This window comes from Periplaneta americana, chromosome 2 (genome assembly GCF_040183065.1).
Source record: "Periplaneta americana isolate PAMFEO1 chromosome 2, P.americana_PAMFEO1_priV1, whole genome shotgun sequence".
In the NCBI taxonomy this organism is placed as follows: Eukaryota; Metazoa; Arthropoda; class Insecta; order Blattodea; family Blattidae; genus Periplaneta; species Periplaneta americana.
Window position 1 is genome coordinate 19,114,684 of NC_091118.1, and position 27,604 is coordinate 19,142,287.

The 27,604-nt window shown below is 35.1% G+C and overlaps 2 protein-coding genes across 7 annotated transcripts; both read left to right on the forward strand.

The window, feature by feature from the left end:
* The first annotated feature begins 1,781 nt into the window (after window positions 1-1,781).
* Window positions 1,782-8,711, forward strand: LOC138714938 (zinc finger protein Paris-like). 3 transcript variants are annotated; one of them, XM_069847254.1, is made up of 5 exons: window positions 1,782-2,213; window positions 2,837-3,122; window positions 3,249-3,371; window positions 3,890-3,972; window positions 5,811-8,711. In XM_069847254.1, the coding sequence occupies exons 2-5, from the start codon at window positions 2,913-2,915 to the stop codon at window positions 6,568-6,570; spliced, it is 1,176 nt and encodes a 391-aa protein (XP_069703355.1). In that variant the 5' UTR covers window positions 1,782-2,213; window positions 2,837-2,912; the 3' UTR covers window positions 6,571-8,711. The 3 variants fall into 3 exon arrangements, with proteins under 3 accessions (XP_069703355.1, XP_069703337.1, XP_069703346.1); XM_069847236.1 differs by having other exon boundaries at window positions 1,782-2,117; XM_069847245.1 differs by having other exon boundaries at window positions 1,782-3,122.
* A 2,607-nt stretch (window positions 8,712-11,318) lies between these two features.
* On the forward strand, window positions 11,319-26,142 carry LOC138714951 (gastrula zinc finger protein xLCGF3.1-like). 4 transcript variants are annotated; one of them, XR_011336138.1, is made up of 7 exons: window positions 11,564-12,066; window positions 15,244-15,520; window positions 15,647-15,766; window positions 16,996-17,141; window positions 24,442-24,738; window positions 24,859-24,984; window positions 26,063-26,142. XR_011336138.1 is itself a non-coding variant. In XM_069847280.1 (6 exons), exons 2-6 carry the CDS (start codon window positions 15,383-15,385, stop codon window positions 19,558-19,560), a joined length of 540 nt encoding a protein of 179 aa, XP_069703381.1. In that variant the 5' UTR covers window positions 11,319-12,066; window positions 15,244-15,382; the 3' UTR covers window positions 19,561-19,708. The 4 variants fall into 4 exon arrangements, 3 of the variants coding, with proteins under 3 accessions (XP_069703381.1, XP_069703361.1, XP_069703371.1); XM_069847280.1 differs by lacking the exons at window positions 24,442-24,738; window positions 24,859-24,984; window positions 26,063-26,142 and adding exons at window positions 18,974-19,085; window positions 19,537-19,708 and having other exon boundaries at window positions 11,319-12,066; XM_069847260.1 differs by lacking the exons at window positions 24,442-24,738; window positions 24,859-24,984; window positions 26,063-26,142 and adding an exon at window positions 19,537-20,401 and having other exon boundaries at window positions 11,588-12,066.
* Window positions 26,143-27,604: the final 1,462 nt, after the last annotated feature.

Below are 27,604 nucleotides of genomic sequence, written 5' to 3' on the forward strand. Positions count from 1 at the left end.
TTCAGTTTGTCAATTCAATAGTCCAAGCAAGTTTTGAGATTACTTACAGCTAGTGTGGACAGATTTATTATTATTATTATTATTATTATTATTATTATTATTATTATTATTATTATTATTATTATTATTATCGTTTAGTCAATTGTCTGAAGACAGGTTTGAACCTCATAAGTGACATTAATAAGGCATCACTCATGAGGAAACTAAGCCAGAAAATAATGGGTTAGGTTTGCCAGTTCCTCTTCTCCTCCATTGCATACATCACTGACTAGAGTCGACGGCAATTCGGAAGGCGGTTGTCTGCTAGTGTTTGCATCGAGAGAGACAGATAGAGAGAGCAAGGCAGCGTACAACATTGCCACATCGTACTTCACGCACACTTGCGATGCAAATAGCGCAGGAGAGAATTTAAATTATCAAAAGACAATGACCTTAGCTGTTGATTACTGTAAGCATGACACCAAACAAACCCTCTTTCCTTCACTAACAATATTCTTTGCACGGTTCTCAGTCCCACACCACATGCTTCTGCAGTCCTTTCTTGCATGTTGGCAACGTTGCAGCCAGCATCAAGATGGCCAGCAGAGTTCTGCTCGTTATCGTTTTTAAAATAATTATACACCTTAAACACTATTTTCCGCGACTGCCTGTGCAATACTTGTCTTTTTACAGTCTCTTCTTCCATATGTTTACTTTACATACACACAGTAAATGTTAGTTTCACTTATTCAATGTATTGAAACACTCGCACGTGAACAAACGAACTCTGGAAGTACTTGTTACAGACTGATTCTGATTGGTTCTACTGTACAAGCTTGTGATGTCACATACCAGAAATGCTATGGCGCATATAGAAGTTAACCGTCTTCCGAAATGCCGTCTAGTCTAGTTAATTTTACGATGCTTTATCAACTGCTATGGTTATCTAGCATTTGATTGAAATGAAAGTATAATGCCAGAGAAATGAGTCTGAAGTCCAGTGATGAAAGACAGCAGGAGGCACATAAGGAAATCTTATAACACGCTGCAGATGGGATTCTTAATAGTAAGGAAATAAAATAACCACAGTGTCTGTATTTGTTACATACTGACTGAAATTTAAGTATTTTCCTGCCGTGTTAAATGTTTACAATTTACCTCAAAGAATATGCAAATAAAGGTGTAGGATGCCTTCATACAAGAACCCTCAAATTTATATTCTTTGCAATGTGAACTGTATTTTGTTTAAATTATCTTAGTAGAATGAGAATCTTAACAAATTCTTTCTAAATTGTGTAAGATAATGACATTGAAGATATTAAAGTTCTAGATTGAGTTCTAAAATTATGTTAAAAACATAATCATTGACACATTTCTCGGTTTCATAATGAAGAATACAACAAAAAGGTGATGCAACTCTGACAAAAAAAGCATATTATTATTATTATTATTATTATTATTATTATTATTATTATTATTATTATTATTATTTGGGGCTAAGAGGGATGAAGTTAGAGGAGAATGGAGAAGTTACACAACGCAGAACTGCACGCATTGTATCCTTCACCTGACATAATTAGGAACATTAAATCCAGACGTTTGAGATGGGCAGGGCATGTAGCACGTATGGGCGAATCTAGAAATGTATATAAGAGTGTTAGTTGGGTGGCCGGAGGGAAAAAGACCTTTGGGGATGTCGAGACGTAGATGGGAGGATAATATTAAAATGGATTTGAGGGAGGTGGTAGAGACTGGATTTATCTTGCACAGGATAGGGACCAATGGCGGGCTTATGAGGGCGGCAATGTAACTCCGGTTCCCTTGAAAGGCATAAGTGTGTACCGTATCATTATTAATCTATTTGCTGTTGAAATCTCTGTGTGTATTTTAAGGGGGACATTCTGATTGGCATTTTCATGTTAGGAATAAAACTCCCTTTGTTGCTTATTTCAACGTCTGTGTTGGTAATTCTGCGATTGCGAAACTCACTGCAAATTGATCGTGCTACTACATATATTTGATACAAAAAAATTTGAAGCTAAGTTGTATTTCGTTGATTTTCTTTGTTTAATTTAATATTCACTTTGTTTCTTAGTTTACCGAACAATAAGACTGAACTACTTACACATCCCTACAAGGTAGCAATTAAATCTATAAACTGGTACTATCGAGATTAAATTGCATCCTAATTAAAACTTTTAGTACAGTAGCAGACATAAATGCCAGGAGCCTAGGTAGGCCTACTTCTAGAATTTAAAATATCACAGTTACTAAAATAGTTATTATAATAGTAACAGTTTCTATAGGCTATGTGGTATTATTTATAATAATTTGTCCGTGAACACCTTAATGATCTATTAATCCTATTGCAATAATTAGGAACTTGAAATTCGATTATACTAGGCCTAGTCACCTAATTGCCATTACCTACAATCATTAAGATTGCACGAAGGAATGTAATATAAAAATAACCCTATGTAATTTCGAAATATTGATTTTTTGGGAAAATTTTAGAACATGGATTGCACCTACCAAATTATGTCTTAAAATACTAAAAAGAGCAGATTTGTCTGCGTTTGTCGAATGTGCATCATTACATTTACGAAAAGGCACTTTTCAGTGCCAATAATTTATTTTGTGTGCACAAGGTTGGAATTTTGAAGTAAGAGGGAAAGGGTGCAATCCCTGTTCTGGAGTTTATCCGTTTCTTTTTTCATCCTAATGGAACTAAGTAATTTGACGCATGTTATATTGATAATTAGTAGAGGAGAAGGAAGATTCTCCTCCAGAAGAACTACACTAATATAAAAAAGATTTTGCATGCATATAAATTAACTAATTTTATTAATATTTTTAGTACTGATTGTCATGATTAAGACAGTCTGAAAATACACTGTTTGCCGTCGAAGAATGAAAACTAATTTCTCGTGAATATGATGAAAACAGAAGCCAAAATCGAACCATTTTCTTCTACTTGTGGAAACATAGTTATGAATAGTGTTAAGACACACTCTGCAATCAGTCAAGCATCGGAGGAAAGAGACACAGTTCTCATGGACAGTATTAAAACAGAACCTCATAGTGACTCATTCTTAATAAAGGATGGAGAGATAAAAGAAGAAGATTCTAAACTACTGTCATTGGTAAGTGATTACAGCCTAGAATGTTGTTTTCGCTTCTGTAATCCCTTGATGAAGGGATTTTTTATTTGTTTCTTATTTGAAGATTGACGAAAGTAAATTTTTATCGTTTATAATATTTTATTATAGGAAAAGGATTTCTTGGAAGGGAATGTGAACGAAATCAAGATCGAAACTTCTCATGTGGGTTATGATCTTACTTCAGACATCAAACCTGATCCCGACCTTAATCTTATGAAGTTAGAAGCCGAGGTGAGTTTTGTTGATTTTGTTACAGTCGTAACTGATCTCATAATATGGTTTTTAAGACTTAAATTTTTAGTGTCATAGTCAGTGAACCAAATCCAATTATACAGAAAAAGGGACGAAAATAACTATTCTCCACAGAGCTCTTTGCTAGGTTGCAACTTTTTTTCAAGAGGCTTTGTAGAACAGGAAATGTAAAGTAAATTCATATCTAATCTTTTGACACATTTTCGCAACTGCTGTCTCGCTATCACCAATTCCATTCTCATTATAAACTTGCACATTTGATGCAGTGTTATTATATTGATTAAAACTGTTGTATTAATATGGGACTAATGACAAGGTCCATTCCTATCTGTATTTGCCACTAATATTATAATATTTATTTGCAATACAGAACATGTGCATTTATTTATTACTTGTTTAAGTTCAGTCTCTTTTCTTCTATGTGAAATATGTAAACTTTTTCTCTAAGAGTTTCTCCCTTAAAATTACATAATAGCAATAACACTTTTTTTCTTTAGGGACAATCATGGTGGAATGCAGACGATGTAAAACAGGAGATGTCAGACATGACGGAGGATGATCATGAAAACCCATCTGATTCGTAAGTATAATGGTGTATAATCTTTCACCTATATCCATTGATTTTCCCTCCTTCAAGTATGTTGTAAAGCAAAAATACAAATAATGTTTAGTTTCGTTGGATCAATGGTCTTCAGAAAGGTGTTAAATTAAACAGTGCCTGAAGAGGAAAATTCGTACAAAAATGTTAGAAGAATTTTTTGCTCTGTTATGATAAATTAATTCGTCAAAGACTTCTTCACAGTTTCTGTTAGAAACATGGTTCTATACTAACAGTTAGAAATTTTGTGTCAGAGAAGATCATGAATATGCTCGAGTTATTCGCGGGATAAAGCTACATTGAATTTTGAGTTGTATGATTTATGCCCATTTGATCACATTCATTATTTGATGGCCTGATATTTTCAGAGAATTTTTTCATTGGTCTGTTTTTTATCTAAGATATCGAATTGATAAAGATTATCCAATTATGTTACTAATAACTAGAAAAATAAAAGTTACTTATGCACAAAATCTACGTGAATGCTTAACATTCTTGTAAATAATTCGCATTCATATCCGTGTTAATATCTGTCAAAGTTGATTGCACTGCAAACACGATGAGACACTGTTACAAAGTAGATCACAATGACCATTCTTACGTATGTTTTTTAATTTTAAAGTTACAACGAATGGAAAGAATTTGTCTATATGAGCTAATAGATACCAATAAATACGATATATTTTGGTGCATTAAACTATATCATTTGAAATTTTTGAATATACCGAGTGTGTGAAAAGTAATGCCCGATTTTGAATACAAGAAGTATTAGGCCTATTTATTTATTTACTTATTTTATTATTTATTTTTTATTTATTTACTTCTTTATTTACTTATGTGTCTTATATATATATATATATATATATATATATATATATCGTCGGTTTCTTCGTAAAAGTTACGAAGTCACATTGAAGGCTTCCAAACATTATGAAAATGCAAGACATAATTTTATATTAAAAATTAATAATATAGCACATTTACCTTCAAAATAACTAATTACTAACATCTAAAGAAGTACAGTGATTTTTGGATGGATCATTATACCTTTAAATGCCTTTACCTAACAATTTTGCATTTTGGACTTGATCACTTTTGCAAAGAAACTGGCGATATATATGTATGTATGTATGTATGTATGTATGTATGTATGTATGTATGTATGTATGTATGTAAGTATGTATTAAATTATCTATATCAATACAATGGTTACCTGAAACAAACTATAAACATAATATAGTATTTCTACTCACGCTTAACAACAGCTTCACATAATAATAACAATAATTCACTAATTCTTATGCATGGAGTATGCTTGCATCAATAGAAATTGGGCGCAACTTTGTACACATTCGATTGATATTATCTAGGAACACTAAATGAGAAAAGTGTGCTGTATTACGACATAGTGCTAATCTTTGGATAGTGTATTAATGATAATAGTAATAACTTGTTTGTTTATATTCAGTTTGTGGTATATTTATTTGCCATTGTGTATTAGGATTTTCTATAGTTACCTATTTACTTACTGTACTTGTTGAACACAAATACATAATACCCTTTCTTATTGATTCAGAGGACATCTTTTATTCGTGAGATATAATTTATTTACGAAAAGCTCCAAATTGCTTTCCACAGTGATATTTTTGGGAATGATAGTGATGGTTATTTATTTTGTTCTGAATGTCACGGAAGTGTGTATTTTAATTCAATTTATAAGGAGTAACTTCATTCGCATCTTGTATCAAATATGATGGTTGTATTTTTCCATGTGGAATGCAAATTTTGTATGTTTTGATTAAAGACCTATAAATTTTCAGATTCGCTGAACATGACCAAACAGTAAAAGAAAGTGACGACTTGAAGATGCCCAAAGATATTCCAAGTGTCACCTACCATACTGAAATGGCTGTCGGGATTAAAGATAAGCATTGTGGGACGGAAGATGACACTTCCATCCCGAAATCTTTAAAGTGTAATAGCTGTGATAAGAGTTTTGGAGACTTAAACCAACTGGAGGATCACATAATTATTCATATGGGGGTAAATGCTTTAAAATGCGACATGTGTGATAAGAGTTTTCGACATATGAGAACACTTCAGGATCACGTATTAAGTCATACAGATGACAAACCTTTCAAATGTAATGACTGTAATAAGGATTTTCGACGTAAACAAGATCTTCAGATCCACGTTTTTACTCACAGAGATGATAAGCCTTTCAAGTGCGACATGTGTACAAAGAGTTTTTCACGTTCAGCCATTCTTAGGGATCACGTGTTTACTCACACAGGACAGAAACCTTTCAGATGTACCATTTGTGATAAAAGTTTCGGACGTCGACAATATCTTGAAGCTCATGCTTTTTGTCATAAGAGCGACAAACCTTACACATGTAGCATTTGTGATAAGAGTTTCCAATGCCGACAATATCTTCGAGCTCATATTATTACTCACAGCGACGAGAGACCTTTCAAGTGTAACTATTGTCATAAGAGTTTTCGACGTCGATATCGTCTTGAGCATCATTCATTTACACATAGGGCTGAAAACACAACCCAAATGTATGTTTTGCTGTAAAAGTTTCAGACGATAAAAAATAAGTGTTCAGTTTAGTGTTCAGAAATGTCATAGATAGGGCTCGGATTTTGATGACCTAAAGTTAGTATTGAAATATGAAATGCGCACAAACTGTGCAGGAGTGTGTTAGTGGATTCCACTTTAGTTCTTGCTGTATTCGATTATTGGTTTGTCAAGCTTTTTGCACTGGGTGATGTGATATCGATCGCAAGTTAGGTCGCACAGTTCACATATAATAATAACGGAAGTGCGCACAATGTGCAGGATGATATATTATTTTAACTTTCGCTGCTGCAGAACTTGGTCAGTGAAACTAATCGGTTTTTATACTCCATCACATGGTATCTTCCACATAGCTCGTCACACAGTAAACACATGCACTCTTCGTTCGGGTCGTGAAAGCTGGTGTTGCGGCATATTTTGAAGTGGAAACCATGGGTCGCAAATCTGGTCACCAGATGTCTCTGTATGTAGTTAGCCCCCTTCCAGTCCTCTCTGGCCATGGCATCCGTGACGTAGAACTCCTCCCATATTTCTGCTTTCTTATGTTGGTGTTCGAGGACGGTGCTCTCATATGCTGATGTTGATGGCAGTAGGAATTGCAGCCGTAGGTCTTCTAGTAACATTAGTTCTCTGGTTAATTCACATATACACTCTGGATTGGGGTCGTGGTAAATGTTTGATTTGCAGAGCTTGTGGTGGTAGCCATGTACTGCCATGGAGGTGACAAAGTGGCAAAGTTCTTGATCCGTGTCCGTCCATGATCGGTTTACTATTGCTTCCATTGAGTAAAACTCCAGCCATATCTCGTTTCGTTTCTCTTCCCTTTCTTCCAATAATTTTGTCCAACAGTTGTGGCAGGCAGGGAGAACTTTAGACGCAGGTCTTCTATCAGAAACGTCTCATTTGCGAGCTCGTAGACTAGTCTGGAGCATGTATATTTAGACATGCCCAGTGCGGCTTTTAGGAATTGTGCTTTCACCGCTTCTAAGGTACGAAGGTCGGTCTTATTCAGTTTTTCCCATATTAACTGGATCCCATAGGTGAGGATGGGGACTATTTTCGTTCTGAAGAGTGCCATAGCTGATCTTAGGGAGAGTCTACTCAGTGATCTGATATCGTATATAGCCTTCGTAGCTGCTGTCGCTCTGGATTTAACGTAGATTCTGAAAGACGTCATTGTTGTCTGTAGGGTCATGCCGAGGTATTTAAATGAATTTGTCATGTGTATTGGTTCATTCTTCAGCAGTATTCTGTCAGTTGATATTCGTCCGCCTTTTCAGAAAGTCATCTGCACGGTTTTCTTTAGGTTGATCTGTAGTTCGTTTTCCTCAGCCCATTTCTCCAGTGCCGTAGTTGCTTTTTGCAGCTCGTTAGTGTCATGTGATCCGATGACCATGTCGTCGGCATAGATGTATATTTTCACGTCACTAAAGTTAGTATTGCAATGTAGTATAGTTCAAGACCAGCAGATATTTCCTGTATCTCTCTTAGAATTCTCATTGTAACTGGTTGCTTCCTTATAGTCTGATGGACATTGACTCAAAAATCTATTCATAAATTCCTTGACATTTAATGTAAACTAGACTGACCAGATTTTTTATGGTCCAACAGGGGACATCGGCAATTAAAAAAAGCCACAAACACTTATTTAGCCACTATCCGTTGAAATGTTGCAGAAATAACATGTAACAATAGATACAATTATAGAACTTTGCACACAAAATTTGTAGAGTATCTTAACTTTCTGAATTAAATGAATAAACGCACATAACTCTTATACATAATTATGGCCACTAAGAATTCAATTTCAGTACTGACTCATGTATCGAAGTCTTTCACGTGATATTGTACACACTGAATTCTAACACGCACATTTTACAAGTACTGGTCTGAAGAATATATCTTTTTAAGGATCTGTTCATTCCTATACAGCTTCACACTAAGTTCTTCAGATGAGAAATCAAAATCTGTTTTCACATGTAACAAAGCTGTTTCAATTTTCATTCTTGACTTTTCATCAGTCCAGATTGAGTTCATTGTGGAGAAGTCTTTCAACTGACGAATTACTGACTGAAAGACACATGATTAATGACACTATTTTGAGAAGATTTCCAAATGGAATAGATTTTTTTTTTTTTTTTTTTTTTTTGAAAAACATCACACGAATTTTCACCTGGTGGTTTGTCACAAAACTTTTCATTTTTTGAACTACTTAAAAATGGACGCTGCAGCAGTTCTAACGCTTCCGCGCAACGCGAATGAAGACAAAGATGGTATATCATATGTTTTCTTAAAGAGTGCAGAATATCTCATACTGTGCTGCTGGTTCTTCTGTCCCATACTGAGAACCGTTCAGAAATGTGCATGAATCACAGCAGTTTCATCACAGTACTTAAATATTCATGTGTAAAATGTCATTGAAACAAAATCAAAATTTCTGGAGACAAAATTAATTTCAGGGGACAAAAACGGGACATTTGCTTCCAGATGATAGCAAACTCAAAACCGAGGACTGTCCCCAGAAATCGGGAACGTCTGGTCAGCGTAATGTAAACAAAAGGAAGGTTACAGTACCCTCCCCGCAGGCAACAAAATCTGTGGCATGCGGTTTACACAGAAATTGAAGTACTGTTTGGTTAGCAAAAACTTCTGGAATTCCAAAGCAGTGTAAGTCAGTCACTTGCCTTACATATTCTGACACACAAATCTTATATGCTCACTGTCATTTTTAACTTTTAGGTCATAAAAATCCGAGCCCTACTTATATATTATATGTCATATAACCATTAATATAGTATAAGCTTTGGATCCAGAATTGTCTCCATTGTTTGGACAATAGTGAGGTCACCACCTTGAACCCAGCTTGCTCATATCCATAACACAGTCTAGTATATACAGTCACGAAGCTCAATACGTAGTAGATATGCAAACATTAGATAGTTGCTCACCACTAGGATCGCTAATATCGCCTGATTACAGGCAATGCAAAATAGTACCGTCACAGTCTATTGTTTCTAGCACCCTCAAAACTCAAGCTTCGTGACCATATAGTAGACTGTGTCCATAAGAAATAATTGCCGTCTCATTTAAAAAAAAAGATGTTTACATCATAACATTTTCGTGCTAGAGCCTCCACAGTGGTCTAGTGGCTAGAGTGGACCTGGGTTCGAGCCTTGGTGTACTGATTTATAACTTGTATTGGGCAAGCCCGTGGTCCAGGTAACACAGTAGTTTTCTCCACAGTCTCCGGTTCCCCTGTGACATTCCGTCAAATCTCGATCATCTTCTCATCTCATCGCAGGTGTGGCGTGGATCAGCTTCCTATGGCACACCCTGGGCAACAACTCTGTAGGTAAATTGGTCTACACAGCTGGCTTAATATGGATGAATGACGAAAAAAATGTTCAGAATGTTCAAGTAGGTTAAATCATGTGCTAAGTGGACTACCATTCACACAGCATTATTTAACTGACTAGATGTATGGGAATTTAGACTGTGTAAGGAAAAATACTTTATGACGTAGCTGAAGGAAATTCTTTTCATCCTTAACAGCGGACGCACTTTGTATGTGAAAGTAATTTCATATTTCCTACCCTTTTCTTCATAAAATTTTGAGAAAACTTTTGTAATTCAGGATTCGAGATGTAATGAAATTAATAGACATGAATACCAGTACTTTATTAGGTGTATTATTAACGGGTCTGGGTTATTTGTAGCCAAAGCTTCAGAGTGAATGCAGCGTGTGTCCATTTAATTGATGATGCCACTTTCCCCAGCCCACCATTAATTCTAACACGAATGTCATCTGTTGTCAGTCACATTTTGCTCATAGAATTCAGCTCTCAATAAAATATCATTCTAAGATATGTTGTTATCTAATGCTGAGTTCTTGGCAATAAAACCATTAACTCTCATGCTGTCCAATATTTCTCACATACAATGAGTTTACATGAAAGAACTGGACATCATGAAATGATTCTGATCGAATTCTTCCTGAATACTACACAGTGGACAAAATGTTCATAAATAATTTCAATCTCTTTATGCATACTAAGATAATAATGCAGCATGTGTTGTTATGTTGAAGTCCACATGAAATTAAAGCAACTCTTCATAATAATTTTCCAATTCATATTATACAAAGACTATCAGGACATAGGTGTATTTGTTCTTTTTTTTTTTTTTTTGTTCTTGCTTTTTTTTTTTTCACTGTTTTATCAATTTGGAAGGAAACATTGCATATTATCTGAATAATTAAAGTGGGAATCTGTTGTACAACTTCAAACATGTTACCTTCCTCATTGCATTACATTCAGTGGTGAGGCTTCAGGGTAGGCAGTGTAAGCTGAGCTTTCCCAGACATTTTCGAAGAAGGGACAAGATCAATTATTTAGAATTTAGTTAATTAAAAACAGGAGCGTTTCCGCGTTTCTTTTACCTTTTAGCGACGTAAAGCACGGCCTAGATCACTATTTCCGAACCCCAGATTACCCAAAAATGTTTTCACGCTTCGCTACTGGTTGCATTGTCCTAAAGAGTGAATATGTTGATTTTTATAGCCACAAAATCACTAAGTACTGCTTTACACATAACTGAGCAAGCCAAATGAATTACATCATCATCGCCTATGGTGTAAGTTTTTCCTATTTCACAATGATTCACAAGACATAGGGATTTCCAAAATCGCATATACTACATATAACTTACAAAAGCCATAGAAAGATTGGAGATGTCATTTTTGCAGTACTAACAATGTTAAGTACTTCACTCTTCAAACAATGGAATATTTAGTATGATATATAATATAGGTTCTTGTCTTATAGCTAGCTAGAACTTTAGTAATATAGGATTTAATTTATTTTGCCTAGCAAGAATAATCTTGCCCAATATTATTCCACTAGTGTTGCTATTAGCTAATCAATTTGACTTCCCCAGCACATAATTACCAATACGAAAGGTTTAATTTTTTATGCTTATTTAACGACGCTGTATAAACTACTATGTTATTTCGTGTGGAAGGAATTGGTGACAATGAATGTCATTTGGTAACATCAGGTCGAGGTTTGCTACACATCATCTGACATTCCTCTTATGGTTTGGGGAAACCTCAGGACACACCCAAGCGGGAATCGAACCACGCCCGAACGTAGCATTGAATCATCAGGCAAACTTCGTTTGTTTCGGCTACGCCATTGCTAAGTCAATATGACATACTGACAACAGTGGCAACCTTTGTCTGAACTGTGTTGGCAATGCTGCTGAACTCACTGCAAAAGGATCGTACAAGATTGGAAAAAATGGATAGTAAATCATGTTGTTAATTATTGTGGTTGAAATACTAGGTGATCTGGTACTATCAACTATGTTAAATGTAATATATTAAAGGAAGAGGGGGATAAATCGCAAGAAAGAGAACGCCAGTAGGGGAAGTTATCCCCACCCACCTGAAATGTGCATTCGACACAACTATTCCCGTATCACGTAGAGAGTCTGGTGAGTTAGTAGAGGAAAAGTGGAAGGGGTGGTGGGCGGAGCTTCTACGTTCTGCCTAATTCGATTTTCCTGTAGAGGGGTTTGTTTCTATTAGAGTTTTCTGACTTGAATATTCTCACGTTATTAATATTCCAAACATCTCATTGTCTTTTTAGTTACTGAGAGTACAATGTCACCACAGTCTAGTACATATAGTCACGTAGGGTGCGAATTAAGATTTATGATGGGGAGGGGGATAGAATCCTAGATATAGAATATCATGCATAAAATTATTATTATCCTCATTCAGTACGGCTCAAGCTTGGTCGCACTGAGTTGCTTGTCTTGCATCTTGATCATAATAATAATTATATCCATGAGCAGCCTTAAGATAAGAAGTGTAGCTAATTCCTAAGTTACTGTCTTCGCGCTACGAGTTGGCGCGGGGAGTAGATAGGCGGGACGGGGGAACTTTACGCTACACTCTGACCTGAAAACTTCGTCCATTTACTTGGCTGCACGGGAACGGAGTCAGACATAAAAGATTCCGCATCTTCGGTGTTGTCGCTATGACTATCATTATCACATTTTTCAAAATTGCTGGAGTATGATAATCGTCTGTTTATGTTCCAGCCGTGTATATTAATTCGAATCTCTCAACAAAGCCATTAGCCCCACCGCCCCCATCCTCATGGACAACAATGAGTGTTCTGGACACATTTACGGTAGTCAAAACTCCCGTAACATTTTTATCGTGCCAGAACTTGGGAAACGTTAAATTGGTAGGCCTGTCTATCCTCATTTCGTCCAGATACAAAATCGGTTTTTCCACTTTCCTAAGCTTTCTTATTCGCTGTAGATATCTTCACGTATTCTAATTTACAGTGTTTTCCTCAATTTTTTTTTTTTGCTGCACACTTCTTCCACCTGAAATCCTTTTTCTTCAGTATTCGTCTTAATGTTGTCTTTCATTTCAAATCAGTTTTCTCTTGTAAAAGGGTAGACGTTTGTTGCAGCTTGGTACTATTTTTTTACTTGTTATTTAACGACAGTGTAATAACTACTAGCTTCTTCAGTGTCGATTGAATTGATTGGTATTTGGCGAAATGAAACCAAGGATTCGCCATAGATTACTTGACATTCGCCTTCCCCTTGGGAAAACCTCGGAAAAACCCCAACCAGGTAGTCAGCGCAAACGGGAATCGAACTCACTCCCGAGCACAACTGCAGATCAGCAGGCAAACGCGCTACCTCCTGAGCTATGCCGGTGGCCCTCTTTCTTTTTCAAATAAAAATTCTCAATTATATCTTTTTTGTCAATCTCCCGTCGAAGTCATCTACATTTGCGTTTCGGTAGTCTGGACGTTTACATTTTTTTTCTCCCTCAGGTGTCGACAACGCACTTTATTCTGTGCAGTCTTTCATTTCATTCCTTATACGCTGTATTGTTCTTGTGGATAGAGTAGACTACTTTTCTACCTTTGCTGTAGGTTTCATAAGAGGAATGCAAAGGCACTGTTGTTCTTTTTCTTCATCACAGAATTATTTTGCACTTCTAATAATATTCCTTTCTTCGCTATAGATTGTCAATCCTTGTTTCCTCTTTGTCGACATATTTACAATAAACAAAAAACTGCTATAAACCTAAATAACAGTATACAATAACATAAATTCTATTAACTATATTATCATCAACACTATTAACACGAAAAGCAAAGGATAACTAAAGCAATTCAAGATTTGTGGTATACTGAAAACAATTGTCTTGTTGAAACTAATAAAACACTACAGTAAAAACCCCACACAAAGTCGCAAAGACTCATAGACACGTGCAGTAGATGTTTGTGGAACAGGAATATTGCAGTGAACAGAGGTGCGCATGCGCGACTGTTTCCCCTCCGCCCCGTCAAAGTACTGCAGCCGCCTTCTCCTGGCATGACATTGCCGGTGATGATAATGCATCAATATTATTTTCTTTGCTTACTTTATACTTTATAAAGTACATATACGCATATAAAACAATTATATTGGAATGTGTACTACTGTATTTATTTTTATTTTTTTTTTTTGTTTCTTATTTTTATTTTTTTTTGTTTCTTATTTTTATTATCTAAATCGTGTTTATTTATCACTTAACGCCAATATGTATCCCACTGTGTTGTTTTTTATTATTAATCTATTTTTTGTGTACATTTTATTCAATTGTCGGTTTCTGGTTTAATTATGTAAATCCTGCTTAATTGTAATCTAATACTAATATGTATACTAATGTGTTTATTTTTATTTTTACTGCGTACGTTTTTTTTTATTGAATTATCGGCTTCTGTTTTTATGTGATTCGTATTCGATTCTAACAACATTAATATGTATTTCACTATGTTTATTTTTATTTTATGAGGTAAATTTCATGTAACTACCTCTTTTGATCTCATTATGTACCTAAATTGTATCAGTATGTAATTACTTAATTCAACTGTGTAAGCAAGTTTTAATCCTGGTTGAGTGTAAGAGAAGGCCTTACGGCCTTAACTCTGCAGGTTAAATAAAGCCATTATTATTATTATTATTATTATTATTATTATTATTATTATTATTATTATTATTATTTTGTGACAGCGATAGAAGTTATCCCTGGCAGGGATTTTAATATGAATTTATGAGAGGGGGATAACTTTCCAACAGGGGGTGGAATCCCCCCATCCGTCCCGTTCAACTGTCATTGGATGGATATTCCCCACGTATTGAGCTTCGTGACTGTATGTACTAGACTGTGGTGTCACTTTATGCTTTCGGCTTCATGTTTGAAGGATGTAAAAGCGGTATTTTAGGTCCTTTTGAGTATGTGTATGTTGACAATAATTCGTAGTGTTAAATAATTTTTCACACGTTAAGTCTTCATATGTTATTGTATAGTTTTTCAATTGTTTGTATGCATCTGAAGTCTTACTAGTGTAATATGTAGCAAGTCGGCTTTGTATGCCATGGAGGGGGGGGAAAGAAACTGGCCAGCCTATCCCATTATGTCCTGGCGTAGTTGTCTCATAAGTGGTGCCTTCTTGGTATTACTTGTTAGGTTCAGACCTGTCTTTGGACAGTTGACTAAACAACAATCGTTTTTCAAGTAACCCTGTTACAACGTTCGTAAGAAATTGCATGAATATATTATATTGACTAATTTCGTTTTTACTTTTTTTCTAGTTTTAATGCTCAGGATTAAGAGAGCCCAAAAAGCTGATATTGGCATCAAAGAATGAAATCTTATTTCTCGTGATTATGATTAAAACAAGCTAAAGTCGAACCATTTTCTTCTACTCCTGGAGACATAGTTGTTATAAATATGATTAAAACACAGTTTGCAGTCGATCCATTGGCCCCAGAGGAAGGGGAGTTAGTTCTCATTGATAATATTAAAACAGAACCCAATAGTGACCCGTTGTTAGTACGGAATGAAGAAGAAAGGAAACTGCTGTCATTGGTAAGTGATTGCAGCTTAGAATGTGTGTTACGTTTCTGTGACCCCTTGGTGGTGGGGTTATTTGCTTATTTGGTGAGTAATGACTGATGAAAGTAAATTGTAATTGCCTATCATATTTTATAACAGGAAAGGAATTTCTTGGATGTGAATGAAATCAAGACTGAATCTTCCAACGTGGGCTATGATCTTGCTTCAGACTTCGAACATCATCCGGATATATACTCTGCAATGAAGTTTGAAGCTAAGGTGAGTTGTGTTCATTCAAAAAACTTGCTCTTTGTAGAAATTTACTGGCAATTGGATCCATTCCAGTAGATATTGTGACGACAACGTGAGATTCGATCTCACGACCGACGGAGGAGAGGCTAAGTCGGCCGTGTTTTGGGCGGGTTGCGCGCGCATCTGGTGCTTGCGGAGAAAAGAAAGGGGAAAGAGTGATCGCGGCAGAGAGGAGGGGTCCGGATTGTTCGAGTGCTTTCTCTGGAGTGCTATCTGGATGCGCGTCGAAAAATCGCGAACTCGAACTTTCCAGGCTACGTCGCTGTGGTTATAAAAGAAGAAACGCGAGTGAACTCGGACAGTGTGATTCATGATTAGTTCAGTCAGTAAGCCAGTGAACAGAGCAAGCCAGCCAGTCTTGTGTACCGGAGTTCGACTTGAGTGTGCGTCCGCAACTGTGTGAGCATTAGAAGGCCTGAGTTCGAGTGCAGTGGACCGCAGTTGGAGGGACCTGAGTTCGGGTGCAGTGGACCGCAGTTGGAGGGACCTGAGTTCGAGTACAGCGGATCGTCTCTGAAGGTCTGTGGTTCGAGATACTGTGAACTTGAGTGACTGAGCTAGAAGAACTGTGAACTGAGAACTGACAGTTCTGATTTGTAAATAGTGCTTTGTAAATATTAGTTAAGATTAACAGTTCATTGTTGTTCGTAATAGTCCAAGTAAATTGTCATTGTCGTCTGTGGAGTGCACTAACGAATACTGTGTTACTGTGTGGAGAGCAAATCCTATTGTTGAGATAATAAAATTACATTGTTGTTCAGTATAAAATGTTACAATATATTTGAGTATGTGTGGCATGAGTGGAAATATCGCCTTGATATTTGATGTTTGACACTCTCTTTGAGCGTCAGTGAGGTATGTACTATAAAATGTTTGAGTTGCTCTTTCTGGTGTCATCATTTTCATGTATGTAGGCTTCATACAACTACCGACAGCAATGCTATACACTATACTCATTTATAATCAAGGTGATTTTCTGTGGACACACTGCATAATTGATAAAAATGGATGTACGAAAGTGGGAATATTGCAAGGTTCATTCCTATCTTTATTTGCTTTACTTCCCAATCTGTAACACTTTTATTTCTTATCTTTTCATGTCAAGTCTCTTTCCTTTGATATGGAACTTGTGATTATTTTCTCTGCCAGTTTCTCTGTTAAAAGTAGTTCACAGCAATGAAAAGTTTCTCCTTTAGGAAGATTCGTGGAATACAGGTGATGTCAAGCAGGAGATGATGTCAGACGTGGAGGAGAAGTATGATGACTCAGAAGAATCTTGGAATGCAGATGTAAAGCTGGAGATGTCAGACGTGATGGAGAAGAAAGATGACTCATCAGAGACGTGAGTAGAATGATGTATAGCTTCTATCTATACCCACTGCTTTTGTTTTTTCAAATATGTTGTAAAACAAAAATACAAAGAATGCTGAATTTGGTTGGATAATTAATCAGTCTTCAGAAAATGTTAATAAAGAGGAAAACTAGTACAAAGAAGAGAGAAAAGATGTTTCTCCTGTTACAGTATTTAAACAGTATCAATAATACTTCTAAAAATTATAAGTGGAATAAAGAATTCGCAAACATATTGTAATAACCAGTGGTAGGGTTTTTGTGCAGTGAAAATACTTCTTTCCATATGCTAACAAATATGTATTAAAAGTGCTGATAATTAATATGTTTTCACTACAGATAAGTTTCTTTTATACACACACTTTAACATCTGTGATCATATCGCGTGTTAGGATCTGTGGGTATGCCAGTAGGCCGGTGTTACTATTGTTGAGTTCCCTCTTCTGTTGTGTGTTGTAAATGGCTGGTGTTGATGTAACTGATTTTATATTTTGATTAATGTTTATGATATTGGTGATTGAGGCGGTGATGAATCATGGTATGTAAATTTTCAATCTGGCACTTGGTTTTTGCGACTGAAAAACCCCAGTCACATTGGTCGGCTACGAGATTTGAATTCGGAACCTCCCGAATACAAGTCTGAAATGCTAACGTCTGAGCCAACTCACTTAGTACACATAAGTTAATTCGTCAATCCCTTCTTCTCAATTCAAATTTATTAAATTCTATTGATATTAACCCTTTCAGCATGGGAGAGAAACAAGAACTGTCTGCAGCCAGATAGTACAGCGTAATGTATTGGACATTTAAATGTCTTTAAATTAGAAATAATTTTTATTTTGTGAATATTGTGTATGATTTGTTATTTTGACAGAAAAGTGCAATTATTTTTCATGTTTTCCAATTAAAACTTTAGTAGATAAAACATACTTAATACTAAAATTATAAATTGAAAATGAAAAGTAACTTATTTGGCCTCATTCAGAATAATTATGTATGTATGTATGTATGTATTTTTTATTTATTTATTTTATTGGGTTATTTTACGACACTGTATCAACATCTAGGTTATTTAGCATCTGAATGATATGAAGGTGATAATGCCAGTGAAATGAGTCCGGGGTCCAGCACCGAAAGTTACCCAGCATTTGCTCGTATTGGGTTGAGGAAAACCCCAGAAAAAACCTCAACCAGGTAACTTGCCCCGACCGGGATTCGAACCCGGGCCACCTGGTTTCGCAGCCAGACACGCTGACCGTTACTCCACAGGTGTGGACTGTATGTATGTATGTATGTATGTAATGCCTACCCACTTCACTTGCATGATTTGGATTGCGCTGAAATTGAGCCCAGGTAAAATGATAGCTACTTTTTTCTCAGTATATGATGTATAATTATTTTCCAGCATAGCTTATATAAGGAGTTTCTACAACTCATGACGCTTTACCAGTAACCTAATTGTTGAACACAATATCTTTCCTTACTGATTCAGAGGACATCTTTTATTCGTAATATATAGTTTATTTACAATAAGCCGTAAATTCCTTTCCACAGTGATATTTGCTGAAAAGAAAGTGATGCCATTGTCCTGAAGTGTCCCATTATAAGAAGTAACCTTTCTTGTGTCTCACGAGTTGGAAACCCTCCCGTATTTTTCGGGATCTCCCTATTTGGCAGTCATTTTCAATAGTCTCCCAGCACCCATATTTTTCTTCTCTGCGAGCATTTTCATCCCTTATTTCTTCATAATGTAGAAGTTCTATTTCAAACGTTTGATTTTGCCGTGAATGAAGATGATTCACATGATGAATTTTGTTGTTCCAGAGATGAGTTAAAATGTGCAGTCTCTGTAGAAGGTAAATGCTTGGCGGAAATGGGTTTCAATGCTGACTATGTTAAAATAAAAAATATTAATTTTGGAAATTTGGAAAAACTGGTGAGTTTTGTTCTGAGCTTACCAGGTAGTAATGCTGACAGAGAGAGAGAGAGATATGGTGTTTTCTCTCATGAACAATAAGTGAACAGATGTTTGAAACAGGAGCGTGACATATCTAATAAACTGAGAACTGCAAATCGCAATCAACTTCAATTACAGAGAATTTTTATTTTTTCGATTTGTAAAAAAAAAAAAGAATAAAAGCCATTATGTGAGACAAAGCCTGTCCGAAATACTCTCAATTTAAGCTTATCTGTCAAAGTGTAGAGTAACGTGTTTTTTTTAATTATCAGTTTTCTATGTGAAATTCTGCCAATTTCTATTTCCTTAGCCACCTGTGTTTTCTTAAAAAGCATTGGCAACTCTACTCATATCGAATATCATAGTTATATTATCGTTCTAAGTGGATGCGAATTTTGTATGTTTTGACCAAAGATATATAAATTTTCAGATTCACGCAGTTTCATTGCCATGACAACCAGGCAATCCAAACAAGTGACGACATCAAGAAGGCCGAAGATTTTTCAAGTATCACGTACCATACTGAAATGGTTAATGGTATCACAGATAATGACTGTCGGACCAAAGATACTTCAGCCCCGAAATCTTTAAAATGTAATGGATGTGATAAGAGTTTTGGTGACTGGCAGCAACTTGAGGATCACGCAATAACTCATATGGGTGCAAATGCTTTAAAATGCGACATGTGTGATAAGAGGTTTCGACGTATGAGAACACTTCAAGATCATGTGCTAACTCATACAGATGACAAACCTTTCAAATGTAATGATTGTGATAAGGGTTTTCGACGTAGACAGGATCTTCAAATCCACGTTTTTACTCACATAGATGAAAAGCCTTTCAAGTGCGACATGTGTACAAAGAGTTTTTCACGTGCGGTCATACTTAGGGATCATGCATTAATTCACACAAACGAGAGACCTTTCAGATGTACCGTGTGTGATAAAAGCTTCCAACGTCGAGATACTTTGAATGTTCACATTTCTACTCACACTGACCAAAAGCCTTACAAGTGTAGTATTTGTGATAAAAGTTTCCAGCGTCGACAATATCTTCAAGCTCACATTTCTACTCACACTGGCAACAAACCTTTCAAATGTAACTATTGTAATAAGTGTTTTCGACGTCGATATTATCTTGAGCAACATGTATTTACACACAAGGCCGAAAATACAGTCCAAATGTACGTTTTGTTATAAAAGTTTCAGACGTCGATAGAAAAGTAGTGTTCAATTTAGTACCGGTATGTAGAAATGTGGATATGTCTTATGAATAAAATCATATATGTAAGCATTGATGTTTGAGAGTGATGAATTGATTCTTTGATATTTTTGCACCAACTTGCTGTCTGTTGGAAAGTGTAGTGGAATTCAACTGAATTGAATTGAAACGAAAAGTCTTGCTGCCGCTCACATCTAGTGGAATCGAACCGAACAGTACTTTTGTGTTTTGTCATACAAAAGAGGATAATTCTGCACAAGATTTAGTCATTTTTCTTCGTTCATATTAAATTGTGATTTTTGTATATGTACTATTTCAGCAGTAACTTTCAATAGTAAACAAATTAAGCAGCCAGGAATGGATATGGTTTTTTTTTTTTTTTTTTTTTTTTCACGAGAACTTACAATCGTACCCGAAACAAGAAATTCGGTTTCAGCAGTGGATTCTGTTCTGTTCGATTCAATGCGCCACACCGCTTTCTGCAATCTTCCATTTAAATGCATTGTGAAGAGAAATTCTGTTCGATTTGATTCCGCTAAGTGGGAGCGGGCCTTAGCATTTTCTAATAGCCTTACAAATGGAAATTATTAGTGTGTGATTTTGTTTTATATCCGAATAATCATTGATGTTTCATACTAGGAAAGTTCTTGAAATATAAATTTTGTGAGAAAGATTTTGTATGGTATTAAGTTAAAGACTAAAGCGCTTTTATTAGGCCACACAAGAGAAATAACTTGTAAGTTTCATTTTTGTAGTAATAGAGGCACAAATTTGTAATATTGTGGTATGTGTGGTCACTTGAAATGACTTAAACGGGAACCTCCTTCAAACTGTATGCATTTTTATATCTCCATAAGCAAATAGATAACATAAAAAATTACTTATATTAACTGTAAGATGACGAATTTAAAGTCTGAATTGTAATCTTCCGAACTTGATAGTAGATAATGATCACTCAATGGCGCAACACTTAAGAATTCACATTCTTATCTCGCACATCACGTGACAAACTAGTGATTCGCCGATGATGACAGATCAACTACACTCTCGAAGTATGCACTATTGTTTCTTAATTCAGCAGTCCAAGGTTTCACACCCTTGCTGATAATATGGAAAGCTTACTTCTTTTTGTTATATTTGTCTAAATGCTGTTGAGATGTCAATGCACATTTTAATGGCAGGTTTGGACATGAGCCGATTTGTTATTTCCTTCTTACAAATAGAAGTACCTTGGTAGTTTTTCGCAACATCATTATTTCACGCAATTGAGAAACGTTATGATAAAATTTTGTTAGTGTGTGAAGGTAATCACTCCAAATTGTGGAAACGATGCATCTGAGCAGATCAGAAGAAAAATACTATGGATCCAGACGCCAACTCAAAAATAGACTATTCAAGTGAGTATAAGTATAGACTTTTGCCTCCTCCTCATTACTTCAGTAATGTTAGTTCCTACAATATTGATGTATAATTTCCTAGACAAACAAAAATGAACAGACTTTAATAAGCAGCATATTATATTATTGTATTGCATTTATTTACATACCATGGTATTCGTACATTGATTCACAGCTAGAATATGAAACAAGTCAAACGAAAAAAAAAAAAAAACCTTAATAGTACTATAAAGTCTTAATTTATAGTCACAGTCTAGTTGAAATATATAAAGAAGAGGTTTACAATATAATCTACTAGTACAACACAAAGTTTTAGTATCAGTTTCATGAAGCATTATTAAATTCACCTACAGAATAGACGGCGTGAGAAATTAGGTACTTCTTTAATTTGGCCCTAAATAATCATATGTTTTGAGTTATATTTTTTATATCCGTAGGGAGGCTATTAAACATTTTTACTGCCATATAACGCACTCCTTTTTGATAGCACGATAGACTTGTCGATGGAGTATGAAAGTCATCTTTTGACGAATATTTATGCTATGAACTGTTGAATTAGTTACAAAGTTTTCACGATTACATACGTCGAAGATTATTAATGAAAAAATATACCGACAAGCCATGGGCATTATTTGTAGTTCTTTTAAAATAGTCCACGATTCCCTAGATTTGGCACCTACTATTATTCTAATTATCCTTTTGTGTAGTAGGAATATACTATTACTCTCTGTGGAATTTCCCCATTATATTATTGCAAAACTCATTACCGAGTGGAAGTATGCAAACTATATTGTTTTTAAGGTATTGATATTTACTATCTCTTGCATATATCTAATAGCAAAACAGGCTGAATTTAGTTTGGGGGTAATTTCTTTAATATGATTTTTCCAATTTAACACATCGATTTTTAAGCCAAGAAATTTGGTGGTAGTTGTTTGTATTAGGAACCTATTGTTAATTATTATTGCTCTTGAAATTTGTGAGTTGAATTTGGACAGGATTTAAATTGAATTATGTTAGTTTTGTTACAATTTAATATTGGATGAGAACCAATCGCATATTTTGAGGAGAATTTCCTGTGTTGGAGTTATTGGCTGTATTTACTATAGTTGTGTCATCTGCAAATAATACAACAAAATACAAAACGAATAAGCATTGGAGACGTCATTGTTGCAGTACCTACTAACAATCTTAACTTCACTGTTAAGACAATGGTAGGCCTATATTTAATATAAGTCATACACGTTTTTATCTAAAGCTGATTAAATGTTTTATAATAAAGGGTATATTTTTTAAATGCAAATATCACACAATTGACGACGTGGGTATGATCTGTGTTGGCAGTGGTACAGGACTCACTGCAAAAGGATCGTACTACACATTATTCAATAAAAATACAAGTGGAAAATGGTATTGCGTTAATTGTGAGGTTATCCGTATAGTAATTTGAAACAAGTTTATTAAAGAAAGACGGATTTGTTTCTATTAGAGTTTTCTAACTCCAAATGTTCTTTTTTTACACTGGTAATATTTCAAACGTTCTTTTGTGCTTTTGAATAATCCATATATGTGTCACTGTCACAAAAACAACTGGGTGCACTAAGGACTGTTTGTTTTTTCAGTATCATATTTCATATTAGCATTATTTTGTTATTGTCCATTTAAAACAACACAAGAATGCAGACTGATTCAGCCCTAATAGAACTGAAGTTCAGTTGTATTTTGTTTTTTGATTTTTTAAATTTTTTACTTTGGTCTTTTCTGCAATAATTTGATATATTAACAGTTCTTCTGTAACAACTTATAAGATGTAGAAGAAAATCCAAAAGATAAAATCTTTAAAAGTACTGTAACTCAATGGCAGAGTTTTAGAGTGGATATGGTTTTCACCTACCTAGAGTCACATCCTGTTCAACAAAATCGTGTCTGAGACACTATAGACTTCCCTTGTAAGCAACACTTTTAGCAGGTACTAATTTACCAACATAGGTTGTATAATTCAAAGCCTTAATGTTAGCAACTGTTTATTATTATTATTATTATTATTATTATTATTATTATTATTATTATTATTATTATTAATTACAAAATGGAGAACAAAAAGTTGAAATACAGAAAGTGCCATATGCTGGGTCAAAGAAAGAATAGAAAATAGAAATAGAGAACAATTTGAAGTTACGATCTTCGAGAATAACGCATTTCAGAGTTCGTATGCACAGTCTTTTGTAGAAGTTCGTACGACAAAAGTCTTGCGATTTTCAGGTTCTGAAATGAAGTAAAAATAACGTTTGCATTTGAAATTGTGGATTTTTATGTTACAGACGTTATGAAAGATGTGGCACCTTGGTTCCAATTTATTATACAACATATAGTTTATCACTTTACCGTGTTACTTAGGTACATGTTGACCTGGTTGGCGAGTTGTTATAGCGCTGGCCTTCTATGCCCAAGGTTGCGGGTTCGATCCCGGGCCAGGTAGATGGCATTTAAGTGTGCTTAAATGTGACAGGCTCATGTCAGTAGATTTACTGGCATGTAAAAGAACTCCTGCAGGACAAAATTCCAGCACATCCGGCGACGCTGATATAACCTCTGCAGTTGTGAGCGTCCTTAAATAAAAACATAACATTTATAACTTGGGTACATTGATTGCTTGTAATGTGTGTAAGATGTTAAATAGTTATAAAGTAACTAATTTAATGTCTCTTTTTTTTTAGTACTTATGGTGATGATTAAGACAGTCTAAAATACACCATTTGGCGTCAAAGAATGAAATAGAATTTCTCCTGGTTATGATGAAAACAGAAGTCAAAGCCGAAACTTTTCCTTCTACTTAGGGAGACATAGTAGTTACAAGTACCGGTATGATTAAAACACACTCTGCAATCGATCCAGTGGCTCCGAAGAATGGAGACAAAGTTCTCATGGATAATATTAAAACAGAACCCAATATTGACCCGTTGTCAATAAAGAATGGAGATGCAAATGAAGAAGGTAGCAAATTATTGTCAGAAGTAAGTGATTTGTGTGTTACAATTCTGCTTTCACCTAATGGGGAAGTTTTCTTATTTGCTTATTTGGAGAATAATGATTGATAAAGTAAATTATAATTATGTATCATATTTGATATACAGGAAAGGAATTTCTTGGACGTGAATGTGAATAAAATCAAGACTGAACCTTCTGACTTGGGTTATGATCTCACTTCAAACCTCAAGCGCGATCCTGATTTATATCCTATGACGAAGTTTGAAGCCGAGGTGAGTTGTGTTGATTTTGTTATAGTTCTCATATTCGTCAATTATAGTCTTCAGTATCCTAGTCATCATCATCATCATCATCATCATCATCATCTTCCAGTACAACTATTAGGTCACATCACCTATTACAGTCTCAAAGCGGAATTTTGATGCCAGTAGCATAGTCAAGATAGCAAAATCAGAAGAAAGTACAGAAAATGACTGGATCTTATCCTTCTGATCATTTAATAGAATCATAAATTTACATTATTTTTTTAGTATAATGAGGGACAAAATATACTTATTGCATTGCACAAAAATAATATGACATAAATGAAATTTAAAGTAAAATGTTAGATAGTGTAAGTTCTTATCAACATAAGTTCAAGCCTATATAATGTTTCATCTAACATATCTTTGTAATATGAAATTAGGTTTTGAAATTGCAATAAAAGAGAACATTCACATCTGGAAGCTGCACAAATGTGCCTATTGAGACAGATTTTAGAATTCACATGTTCAGTTGTCAAGGAAATGCCAACGTTAAAACGGAAATCTAGCATTTGAACACACAGAACAAGTTGTGGTGTAATATCAGAACAGTTGTCTTCATCACATTAGCAAGATGGAAGGTGATAAATTGCCCATGAGTTCACTATGCTGTGGATTTGATGGACGAGACTCTGAGAGACAGAAAGAAGGTGAAGGGTCAAGAATGTTCGAGTTACTTGACACAGATTTGAATGGTTATGAAATCCTTACTGTTGCATTTGCATGAATTCAAGGCTTGCATATGTTGGCTGTTTTTATTTGTTTCTTTTACTAGCACAGAATCCACCTATAAACCTGCATACTTGGTAAAAGTTCCAATCCTATTTGTATTTGCCCTACCGTTACAATATTTGCTTGCAAAAATGCAACTTATTTGTTTGTTTGTTTATTTCATTACTTATTTACTTATTTTTATTTACATACATACTTCGTTTGTTTCTTACGCTTTGATTTTCAGACTCGTTTGTTCTATATGGAACATATGATTCTTTTCTACATCAATTTTCCTTTAAAATTTCCTCACATCAGTGAAATTCTTCTTCTTTAGGAAGAATCGTGGGATGCAGATGATGTGAAGCAGGAGACTTCGTCAGACATTGTGGAGAAGGATGAAGGTTCATCTGAGACGTAAGTATAATGATGTACAAGCTTTCGTCCTTATCCATTGATTCTCTTCCTTCAAGGATATTGTAAAACAAAAATATTAGCAATAGTAAATTTGGTTAGATGAATGGTCTTCAAAAAATGTTAATAAAACAGTGCCTAAAGTGCAGTACTAATACAAAGAAGGGGTAAGAGATGTTTCCCCTGTTACGGTATTTAAGTGGTGCCAGTAATACTCCTAAACATATTCAGTGGAATAAGAAATCCATAAACATATAATCATTGCTAGGGTTTTTATACACCGAAAATACACCAGATATAATGATCACGAATATGTTGTTGTTTTCTAATGCCAGGCGTTTGACAATAAAGTCATTTGATCTCTTGCACTCCAATATTTTTCAAAGATATTATCATGATCAGCCACTGAAGCACAGATTTTGAGGTGTTCCGAATCCATTTCTTGGTTTGAGTTGCACAATGGGCAGTTAGGGGACTGATATATTCCAATTGTATGCAGGTGCTTGGCCAAACAATCATGGCTTGTTGCCATTCTAAATGCAGCTACAGACGATTTTCGTGGTAAATCTGGAATTAACTGTGGATTTTGATGCAGAGAGTTCCATTTTTTCCCTTGAGATTGTGTTATCAAATTTTGTTTGTTGAAATCTAAGAATGTAGATTTAATAAATCTCTTCACAGAGTAATACGTAGATTTAGTAACAGGTCTGTAAGTAGCAGTGCTGCCCTTCTTTGCTAAAGCATCCGCATTCTCGTTCCCCAGGATTCCACAATGGGATGGCATCCATTGGAATACAATTCTTTTATTGAGTGATATTAATTGAGAGAGCATTTTAGTTATTTCTGCTGTTTGAGATGAAGGTGTGTGTTTAGAGACTATTGATAGAATAGCTGCTTTGGAGTCTCACAATATAACTGCATTTCTAAATTTATTGATGTGGCATATAAGATTCCTGAGACTTTCACTTATTGCAATGATTTCACCATCAAAGCTTGTTGTTCCATATCCAAGAGATCTATAAAGCGAGAAGAGACAGTACGTAACACCTGCACCGGCACCTTGTTCTCTGGAGATCAGGGATCCGTCGGTGTATAAATGAAGCCAGTTTTGTGGAGGGTACCTAATATTAATTGTCTCTAAAGACAATTGTTTTAGTGTTTCAGTGTTTACTGAATGATCACGAATATGCAGTTCTTCTTACAATATGCTAACAAATATGAATGAAAACTGTTGTTATAAATATTCGTGCATTATTCGAAGGAATTTTATCTTTAATTAAACAATATCACTTACTCCATAAGTAATTTCCGTTCGTCATTAGATTTATTGCACCGGTATTCAAAGCCTAAACTTTTCAATATTCTCAAGATGCATGTAGTGGTGCCTGGGTTAGAACTTTTGCCCCCAAGTTATCTTTTTGGGAGTTGGAAATTTTCCACGATCATTTAAATGAAAGACAAGTCT

Coding starts and splice junctions, on each gene's coding strand:
- LOC138714951 (XM_069847260.1), top strand. CDS start 15,383: ATGATTAAAACACAGTTTGCAGTCGATCCATTGGCCCCAGAGGAAGGG. Junction 15,521..15,646: donor AAAGGAAACTGCTGTCATTG/GTAAGTGATTGC, acceptor ATTTTATAACAG/GAAAGGAATTTCTTGGATGT. Junction 17,142..19,536: donor AAAGATGACTCATCAGAGAC/GTGAGTAGAATG, acceptor ATAAATTTTCAG/ATTCACGCAGTTTCATTGCC.
- LOC138714938 (XM_069847245.1), top strand. CDS start 2,913: ATGATGAAAACAGAAGCCAAAATCGAACCATTTTCTTCTACTTGTGGA. Junction 3,123..3,248: donor ATTCTAAACTACTGTCATTG/GTAAGTGATTAC, acceptor ATTTTATTATAG/GAAAAGGATTTCTTGGAAGG. Junction 3,372..3,889: donor TTATGAAGTTAGAAGCCGAG/GTGAGTTTTGTT, acceptor TTTTTTCTTTAG/GGACAATCATGGTGGAATGC.